Below are 16,238 nucleotides of genomic sequence, written 5' to 3'. Positions count from 1 at the left end.
TTCTTACCAAAATGCTTCAGTTGCTAACTCTACTGCTCCATCTTAATTCACATGGAATCCCTTTGGTGCCAGGAAATAAAAAGTTCAGGAATATCCCTATATATTTTAAAGTACACTTGAAAATATAACATGTGAAAACTATCAGAAACGAATTTGTACATGTGTCTGTGTTTGCATGTGTGTTTGTATACAGAGTATTGTACATATGCATTGTTTAAGAAAAAACCAGGACTGATTATGATTCATAGCTGAGAATAATTTCAGTGTCAATAATTTTAGTTCCTTTCATTGTGCTGAAAAAATTATGTATGAAAAACAAAGAGCAGCAACTGGGTTCCCACTGTACTAATGTTTCTGTTGGATTCCACAAAGGATAGATCAGCAATCACCTATCAGCACAACGGGTCCCTGAAACTCCTCAAAAATGCTCCAAGAATTAGAAGGCCAAATACAGGAAGGTGGTACAATGTAGAGCATAAGGATAGGTATTCTGTTGTACAGATAACAATCTAGTTGTGTAACTTTGGACAGAATCTTCTATCTTCAATTATTTAATAATTGAAGCCTGATTTTTAGAATTTACATGATGGAGTGATACTAAAAGAGGGCCATTGCTTATTTAACTCCTAACCATGAGTTTAGTCACATAAATTTAATCACATAAATAAACTTAAATCACCACTGTTATATATTCTATTTTCTGGAACAAATTATTAAATAGCACAGATGGTCTTCAGTATATTTGGGGAAATATATTTTTAAAAATTATGATAAACAAAAAAATGTCACAATTGTACTGGCTTAAAACAAATATTTTGGTCTATTTAGCATATGCTAAAACAAAACTTTGAGGAACTATCACTTTCTCTTAGTGTTAGGATTCCACAATTTTGGATACATATTTTACATTTCTAAAGGAAATATATTTTCATGTGTGTAAACAGGATTTTGCATCTTCAGCTTTTGCACAATAATTACAAATTTTAAATAGAGATTGTTCTTAAGGCCCAAAGGATTTTCTTTCAACATGATTTATGCAGTCCTACAAGGGCCAAACTTCCATAAACTCAGAATCCAGAAAGCTCCTGGCCTATGCATAAAATATTGAAAGCCAAAATTATTTCATGGAAACAAAATAAATGGAGGGAAAACTCATAATTATATTTATTACTAAAACAAACAAACAAAAAATAAGAAGCATTATGATGGCTCACTCACAACTTATGGTTGAGATGGTTATAAGCAGCAGATGGGAAGCCAACGCATCAAACAGTCTCAAAAAACGAGCCCAAAAGAACTGTAAAACAAAGAGAAACCCAAAGAAAACCATGACAATAAAAATGCAAATGGAGGGAAACAAAACAGAAACAAATATAAAAACTGGATCAACATTATCATGTCTTCCCCTACAGAAGTGCCTTGTATCTCTTACTGTCGTTAGCTAAGGCTCATCGTGCTCTAGACAGACTATCCACAGTAGTGCATTGTGGCTCAGATTTTAGGGCAGTGGTCTCAATTTTATAGCTTATGGGCAGATACGGGACCTTCAAGTCATTTTTAATGACCTGCCACAATGCTTTGTGGGCACTAAGGACACTGCCCAGCAAAGCTAGTTCCTTGAGTGGCATGTAAGTGCTCAGGCTGAGTAACAGAAGAACAATAGCAGGACCTGGTCAGTCGGGCCACACAGTCAGCACCACAAACCTCTTGTGCCAAGTTCGACTGTTGTCTGGAAATCCCACCCACTCTCACACTCCATGACAGATGCTGCTTCCAAAGCAGAGCCAGGCTGTTTGGGCAGGAGCAATGGGAAGATGGGATTTGGCAACAAAACAGATGCTGGAGCTGTTCAGAGAAGGGAGAGAGAAAGGAGCTGAAGAGCAGAGGGGCAAGCCTGGCTACCCTATCTGGAGTTTTTCACAACTCTCCTAGAAATGGGAAAGATAGAAAGCAATAAGCAAGCAAGCAAAAACTCTTGAGAAAAAGGGCAGAAGGAAAGAAAAATGTTTCTTCAGGAAAGAGAAAGAAATAAGAGAAAAGCAGGGATTTAGACAGCTCTCCCTCTTCGATATGATTCTGAAAAAATATTACATGTCAACCCAGTAAGAAACCAAATACTAGTGAATGAAACGAATTAATAAAATCACTGAAAAACTAATTGGTGGAGGTGAAATACTGTTTTGCAAGAAACTTTACTGTTTTGCAGTACGTTTTTAAAATATAGTTTAATGGCATATCATGATATTCTCCATTCTGGATTCATTGAAGACTTTTGTATCAAAGACTTCAATGTTTTAACCCATGAGCCAATAAGCTACTCCTCAGAGGACCCCTGACAATTTGAATTTGAGATTCCAGTTCTAAGGAATGACCCAGTCTTTAGCAAGAGAATTATAGTCAATATCCTGTAGTCAATTTCAACGGCCTTTTTGTCCCTATGTGCTAGATAGAACAGGGATGTCAAACTCACGCCATCACGGCGGTGTCATGTGACAAATGGGACTTTTCCCCCTTTGCTAAACCAGACATGGGTGTGGCCTAGGAGTGGGATTCTACCGGTTCGGACTGGTTCTATAGAACCAGCAAATCATGCCCCTGGCTGGCCCCGCCCCTCTCTGCCCACCCCGCCTCTCCCTGTCAGTCCTTATCATGCATGTGCGACATCACGTGCATGCCCAACTTCGCTGACTGCATTCTCCCCTGCCCAGTCTTATGGCATTTCCTTTCCCTCCCTTCCCGATCAGCTGTTCCAATGATTAGCTGTGCCAGGATCCCCCTCGCTGTCTTACTGCTTCACCCAGGAAGCTTCCCTGAGGCCCTGAGGGGGGGAAGTGGGGGTGGCACTGCAGCCCCCCACTCCATTTTTTTGCCTTCCTGGGCTCCAAAACGCCCCCTCAGAAGCCTTTCCTGAGGCCCAGGAAGCCCAAAAATGGAGCGTAGGGGGGTGCTGCAAAAAAGAAGAAAAAAGCCACACCTACCCAGTCACATGGCCACACCCACCTAGCCACACCCACCTAGCCACGCCCACACAACCGGTTGTTTAAAAAATTGAATAGTACCCCTGGCGTGGCCAGCATGTGATGCATCTGCCCCATGGGCTGGGAGTTTGACAGCCCTGTTCTAGAATTTGACAAAAGGTAAGATTAATTGGCACAGTTTCTCAGAAGATCTACTTCTTCACTGTTTGTTCTAGGGATGGCCATCATTTGAATCCCTGGGGATCATACTATTCTTTATCTCCAAGGTACTTATTTACTAAGGATAACTTCTGTTTCTATTTCCTAGCAAGTAGCTTTTTTTTCCAAAAGACTTTTTGAATGCTTTTTAAAATCTGTTTGTGGGTTATTGGATCTCACATTTTTCTGGGTATAACCATGCCTCCTGAGAAAGGAAAAGTGTATGTATCAGTATATATATCAGCCTGTAATTTAGGCAGATGGACACTATATTCCATTTACTTTACAATATACTGTATCTACCTATTCATCTATATAAGCAAAAGGGGGAAACTTTGCAACAAAGTCTGCAACTGCTGCAGAATGTGGGACCCAGACGGGCAGATTTTTGACAAAATCATGTGTATTAAGGTAGATCCATCTGTAAAATAGGGAGGCAGCCAAAGCACCTGAGACAGCACCAATGAGACCTCTCTGTCCCTTTATCATTTTCAAGTTGAGTTCTTAGTTTATTGAGGAAGGGGTGGGGGGAAGGATATTTGAAAATATGCCGAGAGCAATGAAGTCAGAAAACTAGAACTAAATGCAAGTGAGTATTGCCAGATCTATCTGAACTTACACTGTAATGATAAAAGCAGTGAAATTCTCTGCACTTAAGTGGTCTGAAAATTCCCACCTGGTAGCCCTATTCAGAGTTACTTGGATCCTTTTATAGGAAGATGCAGGTGAGAAACACCTGTAGGCCTGCTGGATAAATTCATGGCTTGGCAGATAAATCCATATATCCATTCATATACATTGTAGCTTGGGTAGGAAATGAGCAAAGCCTATGGTGATGAGAGAGAAGGAATTTTGTGTTGTAATCTAGGATAAGTTTGGGTATGTAGAATCTGTGGAAGCAGATAGGGATCACTTTAATATGAATACTGCCAATTATACATCTGACTCATGCCTCTACGAACTGCGTTAGACGACAAGTTGAGGCATGAGGCTTTGGATCTGGAAGGCAATCTATGTAAGGGAGATGTTAAGGGAGATATAAGTTAAGGGAGATGCTTTGAAGTAATTAGTAGTTCTTGAATTCAGCCATGTTTCATAATCCTTGTTTGGTCTCCAAACTCCCATCTGTAGAAGCTTATTGAGAAAATGAAAGGAATCAACTAGAGTAGGGCTGTCAAACTCCTGGCCCATAGGCCAGATGCATCATGCGCTGGCCATGTCCCTGCCCGGTTTAGCGAAGGGGAGGGGAAGTCCTGATACGTCACATGACCCTGCTGAGACAACAGGAGTTTGACACCCCTGAGCTAGGGGATCCTAGAAAAACAGATTATTTGGATCCTTTTCAGTCTGTATTCAATCCCAGTTGTTAGACAGAAATGGAACTCGTCATCTGATAGATGACCTCTATGGAGATCTAGATGACAGAAATAAGCTCTCTTGGCTCCATTAAACCACTTGATGGCATTCAATATTATCAAATATGGTATCATTTTGGACTGTTTCATGCACTGGAATTATTAACACTGTTCTAATATGGATCTGCTCACACCTGAGTGGATGGTTCCTATCAGTGATCCTGGGGAAAAAGCACTTGAGTTCCAATGTAGAAAACCACAGGTTTAGTGTTTTCCTTTTTGTTATTTAAATGAAACCACTGGGAGAAGTCATCAGATGTTTCAGGGTGAAATGTCACCAGTATACTTAATGTATATCCAGTCTGCACCAGAGATGCCATGGAAGTCTTGAACCCGTATCTGGAATCTATGAGGATCTTGATGGACCAAAACAAGCTTAGATTAAAATGTACTTCCCTATCCTACTCTTGAAAGATGAGGTTTATAACATAGGAGTCCTCCTGACCTTCCAGCCTGCTCAAGCAGCAAATGGAAATCCTGGCTAGGGCATATTCTTAGGTAGCATGCTGAGAATATAATACAACCCTATTTGAGCCAGCATGCCTTACATCAGTAATGCATGCACTAATAGCTACTCACTGGACTACCGCAGTGGGCTCTACATGAAACTGCCTTTGGAGATAACTCAGAAAATTACATCTGGAACTACCATATTGGTGTATTTTATAGGTGCTGCATTGGCTGTCCATAAACTTTTGGATTTATTTCAAAGTATGGACTCTAAAGCCCTTTATAATATATCACAGCACCAGGTGATAAAAGGTTAGTAGAACTTAACTGGCTGAGGAATTCTGGGAGTTGAAGTCCACAAGTCTTAAAGTTGCCAAGGTTGGAGACCCCTGAACTAGCTCATCCAAAAAGGGGCTGTTGAGAATCCCTCCCACAAGAAAACATGGGGAGTAGAGCAAATGTTAGTCTTCTTCCAAGTTAGCCCCAATTCATGCAACTCCCTCTCTCTCAAGTTACATGCAGACTTTGCCCTCTTAATATTTTATAATATATAAAATTATTTTAATGAGTGTTCAGTCATAGAATCTGAAGTCATTTATCATAGGGACTTAACTAGTAGATTTTATTGTTATATAGTGTTTATTGGTTTTAGATTTTGTTTGCTTGTTGTACATCACTAAGAATCCTTCCCTAGTGGTTTGGAAATACTGTTAATAAACAAATAATGAATAGGTGTTATGTATAGTACGATTGTGCTGCCAATTTATAAAACACTTCTTTAGAATCTGTTCTAGATATGAGAATGTACATTTGATCAGATCACAACAATGCTATTTCCATATGGGCCATATCCAAATAGAATATTATTTGAATCAGGGCTAGGCTGATTTTCATGAATATAAAACTCCATAGCACTGTTTTCCACTATCATTTTAATAATAATCTTTCAAGAGATTATAAATCATGATGTGTGACTGAATTGTACCAATTATGTATTATGCGCAGTGAGATGTTAAACATTAAGATTTTGTCTTTAAAAGAAGCCAGTATTTAACAGACTATTTTAAATTAAACAAATTTGTTTATACCAGGAAAAAGGTAGCTTTCTGAAATATGCAATCATACAGTGGGAGTAGGTGAGCTGATTTTCACACAATTCAATTGTTGGTTTGCTTGTTTTAGAATTAGTATGATGTGTAAGCACATCCACCAAGATTTCTAAGCCAAATAAAGCACATCAAGACTTTCTACCACATTAAGTAGGTTTTCAAGCATATGGCCCTTATCTTCATCTGGGACTGGAAGCTGTCAAAGTTACCTCATTTGTTAGGGATCTATAAGTAGGGAGTAAAATAAAATAGTAAGATAAAATAAAATAATAAAATATGGATCTGTTTTGCCATAATTGATTTCTTGAAAAGTGAACAGATTCAATACAAAGTTAGTATCTTCTTGAAATAAAGACTTTGTATTTCATAAGCTCAAATATAACAGGCATAATTGCAACCCAAACAGAAGAGAAATACAGTGATGATTTCCACCCACCCCCATTAACAGGCAAATTTTTCTGCTCTGTTTAGAGTAAAATTTAGCAAAGCTTCTAAGAACCAAGTAAAACTGAAATGGAATTGGTAATCTAACTTGGTTGTGGGATCATGTGAAATGCTTTTAAATACAGAGCCCATGATTAATTACCATCATAATACTGTTACATCTTGCAGTGATAATGATGACTAATAAACATTTGTATTAGGAAATACCAGAATCAGTAACAATCTTCATTTTTGGATTTGGATGCTCTTTTTAAAAACTGGTCATGTTATATAAACAGGATTTTGTTGTGGGTTTTTCTTCCTCTTCTTCAAATTTCTGATTTACACAAAGCTTATCAGATGCTTTTCTGTCACATTCTGCTTCAACCATACAGTTGAATCCAGAAACCAAGTCATACTTACACATATATGCAATATTCTTAAATCAAGTATTGCAAACTGCTGCAATGCAGTCTCATTCATGAGGAAATAGCTTTAATCAATAATCTAGAGCTAAGTCAGCAGAACAGCAGCATGCAAAGTTTTCAATTCATGCAAACAAAAGAGACTTCTCATGATAAAATGCTGCATATTTTTCATCATTTCAGAAATGCTCTCCAGAAAACCAAATAATTCTCAGCAAAGAGGTTTATTAAACTGGGAGGAGCATTACACTATCAAGATAGATGAGCCCAGTATCAATAGTAATCTGAAGCAATGTGTGTCACTGCATGCGGTATTTTAGATAACAGTTCTTACAGTTTGGAAGCTTTTCTAGTGTTTTTTTTTTTCCTTGTGCACCAAGGTAGAGAATAAGGCAGGAGAAAAGGAGAGAGTGGCTGCCATCTCACTAGCAGCCTGGCTAGCTGGGAAAGATAGAAGCAACAACTGTAGCTTCTCTGCCCATCTCAAGAGAAGGAGCAAGGCAAAGCCATGAAGAGGCAGCCAGAGATGTAGGACATTCCCATATATGGCAGACATGAGTCACCCATCTCCACACTCTCCTTGGAGAGCCATGAGAGTGCCTACAGTATTTTTCTTCCCCCCGCCACTTCCACACCTTTCCTATTTGGGGTACCAAAGAGTTTGGAACTGAGAAAATGTATTTTGTTTTGTGCAAGAAACACACATATGGTAACTTGGAACATTGGTTGGACCATTCTGGGCAGGGCAAAGGCTGCCAATTTTGGCTATTCAAAGTTTTACCCAAGAAAAATCTGGAAAGGCATTGCCATGTTTCAGAGCTAACAAGACAAAACGAAACATTCTTGTGAATTGTATTAACTGTTTCCTTTATTATTAGCATAACAAAGGTAGAACTACATTTGTTTCTTTGAAACTGATTTTCCCAGAAGCAGAATTCAGCTAATGATATAAATGTACAGTTCTCCCCTCTTTCTCTCCATCCTGTGTCTGCTTTCAAAACGAGGATGGAATATAGCAGTTTCTTTTAGACCTCTGCTAAAAGGCTGCCAACAACAGCACTGTTTCCGCTTAAACTGACAGTGTATTTCTCCTTAAAAATGTTGCTATCACTAAATTTTCCAAAGCAGTTAGTTAAGTGCTCAAGTTAAAATTTAGTTGGCAACTTATCAGTCTTTTTCAGTTCCCTCAGCATAATTATCTGAGGCAACCATAGAATCTCATCGAATGACTGCTGCCAACTGTCCCAACTGCTTTTCTGGCTGGATGTTTAGACTTTTTGCTGCTGTCATAGCAGTGCTATCAGATAAAGTACACGTTGTGGCATTAAAAGAAGTGATAATGGAGAGTGAACTCATCTTCATGATAGTTGTGGCCTATGGTATGGATACTCTAGTATCCCTCACAATTCTATTTCATCCTTTATACTACCTAATATATATATATACAACTGATAGAAAAAAGCACCTGGAGTTTTGGAACACATTAAATCCAGATTCATGTACTTTGTCTTTAAATTTAATAAAGCTTTTCAAATTTAAGTCCTTGGTAGAGGACAATAATGCAAAGAATAAAGGAAATAGACTGAAGTTTAATCCAAGTAAGAAATATGTCTGGATCAGTCAAATAATAGGATTTCAACCTGAACTGGATTTCATTTCTATTTCATTTATGTTGGAAACTGTTATTGTCTGTTTGGTTGTTCTCCTGGATTCATCTCTGAAATACACAGGATTCTGTGTTAAACAACTGCTCCCATAAGGATGCCATAGCTATATTTAATTTCAAACAATAGTTGGGTTACCTAAGAAAATATTTTTAAAAAATCAACTTCCAGAATGCTAAGAAATTAACAACTTAAGTGGGTCTTAAACTATTATCTTTCAGTGTTTTCTCTTATTGATATAGTTTAATGTATTTATTGAACTAATTTTAAATTGTTAAGTTTTAATGTTGGCTATTTTATTTAAACCAAATAGTTAGCTACCTGACGTACCTATGCTGTAAATATATTAAAAAAAGAAGAGGGATGAAATGGCTTTAACGGTATTGATTGCAGATTTGCTCTGCACTTTGATCTTTAACATACTGAATAGTGTGATATTGGGCTCTGTATCACAATCATTTCCTTTAAAAAAATTTGAAGAAAAAGTAAAAATAGAGAATAATTATATTGGTACTTAGAGCTTTCATTGCACAAAGTACAATTACCTGGTAAGTAAGATGGATTTAACTTTTCAAACTTTCAAGCTTATTATTAAGCTTTAATCCTAGCTTTGGTCACTGGCAGAAATAAGAAACTTCAGTATTCAGCTCTTCTTTGGGCTCATCTTGAGAGATATCATTTGACCCCATTGAAATCTTGGCAAATACTGGGAGCAGTGTTTATGCAGTGATTAATTACAATGCCTACATTCAATCCTGAAAGATATGTATAGAAAATATTGCAACTCAGATATAATATTAAATATTTACCCATATAAAGCTACATGAAGCCAATGGGTACGGTCAGCATTGATTCAGGATATCATGATGATACCCAATGCTGCATTCCTATCCCACCATCAAATAGGAAATGCTATCAGTGTTTTGTTGCAGTATCTGAAGGTTGTTGGGAGCTAGACAGGATGAAATAAACTAAAAGTGAATCCCAGCAAGGTAAAGTTGCACTTTATCCATTCAGATACTGTGACTATTCCAATGTTAACTTTTGACGGAAACAGGTCCCTGAACTGGGGGTCCTTCTGAACTCACCACTCCTACATGAAAGATAGGTGGACTATTTGGCCAGCTGGCTGGTGACCATTTATGGGATGGGTGTTCCTACAACAAGGGGATATGTCATGCTCTATCACTACTAGTTTAGACCTATACATTATATTTGGAGATGCCTTTGAAGACTTCTTAGAAGCTGCAATTAATCCAGAATGCAGCCTCCAGTTAGTTATTAGCCAGTAATCATCATCAGGAATATTATATAGGTGCTATGAATGCTATATGGCTCCCTATTAACTTCTGGATATAATTCAAAGTTACTATGTGATTGCCATTTATAAAATCTAAAAGACTGTGTACAAAAATGCTGCTGGATCTCCTTCCACAAGCAGATTTGTCACACCTCCCCCTTGATAGTGAAACTGCCTTCAATATTTTGGTTTTCTAATTTAAATATTTTTGAAAATCAGATTGTTCAGAGGGGTCTATGACTAGCATTAGGATACCGAATTTAGTTATTGGTCGATTTTTTGGGGGGGTTTTATACTTTATTAACCATACTGTAGATGCGTTAATGTTTAATTACTGCAACCTGCCAAGTATCTGGCAATACATTTTATAAACAAATAAACATAACACCATTTTTGTACCTGCTGCATTAGTTTCTAAAAGAGTAAATACAAAGTGCTGGTTTTAATCTATGAACCTCTTCACCTGTTTCCTAGGTATTTTGAGGAATCTTTCCTTCAAATAAACCAGTTCATCTCATGATGAGGTGCTTCAGGTTCCCTTCCTTTGTGAGGGTCTGAGGGCTCTCAGTGCATTATTTTCCCACTGCAATCTCATTATTTTGGAACAGGCTTCCTTCCCTGAGAGGTTCAGTTGTTGCCCAAATTTAGTTAAGGCTATCAAAATAATCCTATTCCAAAGAAACAATGTTATTATACCAGGGGAATTGGGCACCTATTTATTTTAACTGTTTTAAAATCTGTTTATTATTCTTATGCAGCAAACCATACTGAAATGCTGTAGAGAGGAACAGAAGAGCTAACATAAATCACTAATTGAAATCAAACAGAAGAATCTTATACCAGTAAAACCTTGCTCTTCAGCAGTTTCTTCTAACCCTCTAGAGATGTTTAGGAATGGTAGCAGGAAAAAAGGAAGATCAATTATATATGCCACTACCACTCACAATATTATTAGGTGCAAATTTGCTTCCTCTGAATGTGCATGAATTCAGCATGAGCAGTGTGCTTTTTTTAAAAAAAAACAATCTTCTATAAAAGTTGTTAATGGGACAAAAGGACGAACAATTTACAGTGTTCTCTTTTGTTAGTACTGATATAAGTAACTGATAGACAAACATAAGCAAAGTAATATTTTATTCTGAAATCATATGTAATAACTCGTTGGCAATTAGAAGAATCTATCATATTCAGTTTTCATCTCAACAAATAGGTATGTTAAACTGACAGTACTGCAAACATGAATAATACAACAGTGCCCAGTTTTATTACTGGCAGTAATAAAAGATAAAGGTTTCCCTGTCAGTCATGGCCGACTCTAGAACATGGCACTCATCTCCATTTCTTTTCTGAAGGAGCCAGCATTGTCCAAAGACAATTTCTGTGGTCATGTGGCCAGCAGGACTATATGCCAAAGGCACACCGAATGCTGCATATAATGTTCTGTGTGCCTTTGGCATGTGCATAGACTGGCAATATAAAAGAACACAAATACACAACAAAATATAAATACATGAATACACAGATTGGCAGCATATGAATAGAAATAAATAAGTGTAAAAATATAATGGTACTGATAGAAGAAATGTTTATAGCTCAGGGTTGGTAGAGTCCCTGGTGCTTTCTGAATTTGGTTGTTTTCTTGCAGGCATTTCATTACCAAACTAAGTGATATCATCAGTGTACTGTTGATGTTGCCTAGTTTGATAATGAAATGTCTACAAGAAAACAACCAAGCTTGGAGAGCACCAAGGATACTACAAAAATATATTGGGTTTTTTAAATCTGTTACAATGACAGAAAAAGAAATAGAAAAAACATCACTTACAGGTCGGACTTCACCATTAGTATTGGTATACTGCCGGGCCAGACCAAAGTCTAACATATAACATTTCCTGTAGGTTGAAGGCAGGCGTCCCATGGCAAAATTAGACTAAACAGGAGCAACACAATAAGAAGATATTAATACATTAGTAGCCCTTCATAGGTGATAAAGCCATTATCCAAAATCTGTTCCAGTTACTATTTTTATTGTATTTCCCATTATCAATCATTTGCTGTTACATCTGTGATTAAACAAAGTTCTTGTATTTACTTCAGTAGGTTCCTGACAGATTAAATATACCAATCTCAATTCAATCTCTCTATTTCTAGTCAACTGAAAGTAGAACCTGTTGCCCTTCTCTAATTTGTTCCATTTTTTCTGAACCCATTTTAAAATCTAATATCCAAACAGAATATAATATTCGAAGAGGGGTCCAAGTGAAGCAGAATAAACTGATTTAATTATTGTATGTAGGAAACATCCTTGTACATATTTCTTGCAGCTGTTTCATGTTGCTAATTCATACTCAGTTTGTAATCATTCCAAGATTTTTTCATAACTTTTTGCCAATGCAGTTATTCTGTAATTATACATTTATGTATGTTTCCTATTGCCATATTTTCAATTGTTGAAACTGATAGTATCATTCTGAACCCATTTCTCTTCCAATATCAGCTTGCATTTTATTTCTAGCTCCTAGATTATTAGCTACATATGCCATTTTCAAATAGAAGGTAAACTGTAATACAACAAAAACAAAAGGGATGAGAAAGTGATGTAGAGATTATTCTAATGAGAATGGCACAAAAGACAGAAAAGCAATACTGGCAAGGTAGAATAAGCAAGCAATTAGACCATATTTCCATTTCTTCTAAATCTAGTATAACTGACTGTGGTTATATTTTCTGACCTGGAAGTAGGACAGAAACACACTGATATTTTGCCACTGTTTGCTAAGAGGGGAAGAGTTGTTTTTTTTCCTTTAAATCAGTTTTATATCAATATTATATATGGGTACACTAATACAAGATTTTGTGGGAATGCATACAAAAGCGTATACGTAAGAAAAATAAGGCTTGAAAGCACACGAGAAGGTGAACAGTATACAATTCAGCATGCAATCACTGGTAAATGTAGTCTTGAAAACCAGACTTTGTAAAGGTATGTTTTTAGCCCCAAAAGACTCTGGATTTTCAACAGTGCCTAGAGCAAAAGGAAGGATATCAATCCAACTCCTGCAAGAAATAAATATATGCTCAAATTTAGGAGTTTAAGCAGGGATGTGATTCAAAAATCCCAGCAACCAGTTCGCTGCCTGGTTGGTGGGTGGGCATGGCCATGATGGGCGTGTTGAAATACCGGTTCGGCAAACCAGATGTAACTTTAACATCCGTTTTGCTCAAACTGGTCTGAACTGGTAGAATCCCACTCCTGAGTTTAAGAGGTTAGCTGGTATAATGGTTAATATGTTAACCTAGAACCTGGAAGACTGAGTTCTACCTTTCACTTATGCATGAATCTCAGTGTCACTCTCTCTCAGTCCAAACCACCTAAGAGATAGCAGCATTATATACATTGCTTGCGGTGATACAAAAATAAATTGATATAAATCTAATAAATATTGTTTCAGTTTTCTCAAGATTTAAATACTAGGAATAATTCTGAAATTCTTATCTGAATTTGAATTCCCTCTGTTGAAGAGGGACTCTTCTTTGAAAGCTCTAGCCAATTTCACAAGAATATTTTGATTTTTTTAATAAAACTAACAGCTTAGTCCCCCAATCAGTTATAGTATAGCTATTACTGTCTTTTTGTTACTGATCTATTTACATATGCATATTCTCATTTATTGATAGAAAAAATGATTACAAAACATGAAATGATAAAATGCCTTTGCAACTTGGAACTAGTTAAATACACAGGCCCATGTTGTAAGTGAGGCCTTACCTATCCCAAAGCATAAAGTCATGCTTTGATTTGCATTTCATGAATGCACTTCTCTCTCTAAAACTCATGCAATGCCCCTGAGAGGTATGTTTTCCAACTGCAAGGAGAATTGTTCTTAATAAACATCAATAGGTAAAGCAAACTATGTAGAGAAGGTCAGCCACCAACATATATATCAAGCCACTTACAGGCTTGATATCTCGATGCAAGAATCCCACTGAGTGAATGGCTTCTATGGATTCTAAGATCTGCTTGCCTAATCGAAGAGTTGTGCTCAGTGTAAAAGTTCCTCGAGGCTGTCTTCTTCTGAGGTCTGCAAGATTCCGGCCCTGAAAATAAATGAATGTCAGATTTCTGTATCAGATTTTAGCAGCAGATATTATTTAATCTACCAGATTAACAACTGAACTATGTCTTTTGGCTATCAGCATTAAGACTTTCCATCCAAAGGTGGACAGGTAAGCAATTTCATTAATTTAAAAATCAGTTAAAGACCAAAGTCAGATTTTTCTCTTCTATCTGCTGCAAAATGAAATAAGCATACCGAAGAGTCAGTTGGCAACTCTATAACCAGCAATTTTGGAGATACAAATAGCAAAAATGAAATTTGAAGGGGGAGGGTTTCCTCTATTGTCCCAGAACCAATGAATTAAAATTACAAGAATGGAGATTCAGGCTAGACAGCAGGAAGAACTTCCTGACTATGTAAGTTGTCAGCCAACCACTAGACGTCTTCAACAGAGGTTGGATAGTCATTTGTCAAGGAAGCTGCAGTGGGTCCTCCACGGAATTCAAGGATGAACTAGATGATCCATAAGGTCATTTCCATCTTTATTAATCTATTGTGAGGCAGGAGAAATGGAAGGCACCGTAAGATTATTGTGGGGGAGGGGAGAAGCAATGATAGGAGAGTAGTCAAATAGTCCTCTCCCCATATCCTCTGGGTCCTGGTAAAGACAGCCATCCTGCCTTATTGTCAGAGGCAAATATCCTCAATAGTCAGAACCTTCGGAGACTTTCAGGTAACCCCTGGGAAGGAGAAGGTGATTCCTTTCACCTCCTTCTTGCTAGTCCTTTTCCATCTCCATGGTATCTCAAAGAGAAAAAACTTTCCACATGTTTGGCTTGCCTGTAAAATTGATCATCAAGATAAGAATCCATATCATCACTAAGGGTATGGTAAATACAACTATGAAGTTAAAAAAAAAGCAGAAAAGCTTACCTGAAGTTGCATAACAACATAGTTAAACTTCTCATTCCTTCCACAGCCAATAAATCTGCAAACATGATCTTTCCCTGAAAAGTGTACATTCCATGCTCAGTCAAACAGAATGCAGTTAGCTTGCCACTATCATCTTATAAGAAGTGTTTTTCAAAAAGTCTTCCAGAATCCCTGTGACTTCAAGGGATCACAAAAAAAAAAAAACACTAAAAACTTCAGGCATCCAGGAAGTCTTTAGTTTCCTGAATCATTCCATATAGTTCGTACAGAGTACTCTACTCTAACATATAACCCTTAGCTACTTTTTTTGCCCTATTTTTATCTTCCTTCCTGAGAATGAGTTGTTTGCCTTAATTATTATCTTCAGAAAAAACACCTGCCAAATTCACCTGGTTCTATCCAAACTATTTTTACATAATCAATTTTAAGCTATTTCAGTGGTCACTGGAATCACATTGACCGGAGATCAAAAACAGTATCTGATGTAATCAAGCAAGGGGAATCATGGGAAATAGCTACCAAAATTCTAAACTCTAACTACCGATTATTTCCATTTTAACTAAACAGTTTCATACCTAAGTCCCCTTGCTCAACTTCTACTGAAAATCCCTGTCAGAATTTCCATTTAGAAATCTATTTTCATGTCTCTTTCTGGGTAATTACGTACTCTGAACTGTGCTTAAGCAGCTTCAAGTTTTTAGCTCATTTGAATTTAGATAAAAAAAACTGTAAAAGGAAGCCCAAATACATAGTATCTTTTTATAATAATTCTTAGTGAATATACTTCAGTCGAACCTGTACTTGGACTTAAAATTAGCTCTTTCTGTTTTTCCCCCGCCTCTGAATTAAAAACTTTTGCCTTTGCCGACTGTCCATTACCCCAGCTATCAGGTTTCCTCCAATCAGCAAGGCTGGACTGTTACATGATTTCCACAGCAATGCCCTCCTCTTAGTTGGAAAGTACTATTTGAGTATTTCCAGAGGGCCTATACTCTGGCATGATATCATGCCCTCCCTTCACCAATCCTTGAAGGCTGATACAGGAAAATTCTCTTCCAGGAAAGGCAATGACTCCTATGACTCTGGACATACAGAATCAACAGAGAATGTGCTCCTCCAAGGCCTATGCTATAGAGACATGTGCACTACCCTCATCTCACAAATACTGTATAAATACCCATAGGATAAACAAGGTGCATGGCACTATTTTCAGGGGTGGGATTCTACCAGTTCAGACCAGTTCTATAGAACTGACTGTTACGATTCTGCACAGTTTGGAGAACCG

General features: G+C 37.3%; 1 protein-coding gene across 4 annotated transcripts in view; it reads right to left on the bottom strand.

Annotated features, from left to right (window-relative positions):
- TTBK1 (tau tubulin kinase 1) overlaps nt 1-16,238 on the bottom strand; it is a 102,498-nt gene that overhangs the window by 52,639 nt on the left and 33,621 nt on the right. For 2 of the 4 annotated variants that reach the window (XM_087932114.1, XM_087932124.1), the window contains 3 exons: nt 14,954-15,027; nt 13,920-14,060; nt 11,788-11,892 (listed from right to left, as the gene is read on the bottom strand). In XM_087932114.1, the coding sequence (XP_087788240.1) occupies nt 11,788-11,892; nt 13,920-14,060; nt 14,954-15,027 (320 nt within the window). Of the gene's footprint in view, nt 1-7; nt 38-1,218; nt 1,288-11,787; nt 11,893-13,919; nt 14,061-14,953; nt 15,028-16,238 lie in introns of those variants that run through there. The other 2 variants (XM_087932126.1, XM_087932128.1) reach the window with 2 other exon arrangements.

This window comes from Pseudonaja textilis, chromosome 1 (genome assembly GCF_049901715.1).
Source record: "Pseudonaja textilis isolate UNSWEBS1 chromosome 1, rPseTex1.2, whole genome shotgun sequence".
In the NCBI taxonomy this organism is placed as follows: Eukaryota; Metazoa; Chordata; class Lepidosauria; order Squamata; family Elapidae; genus Pseudonaja; species Pseudonaja textilis.
This window is presented reverse-complemented; position numbering and strand designations above follow the sequence as displayed.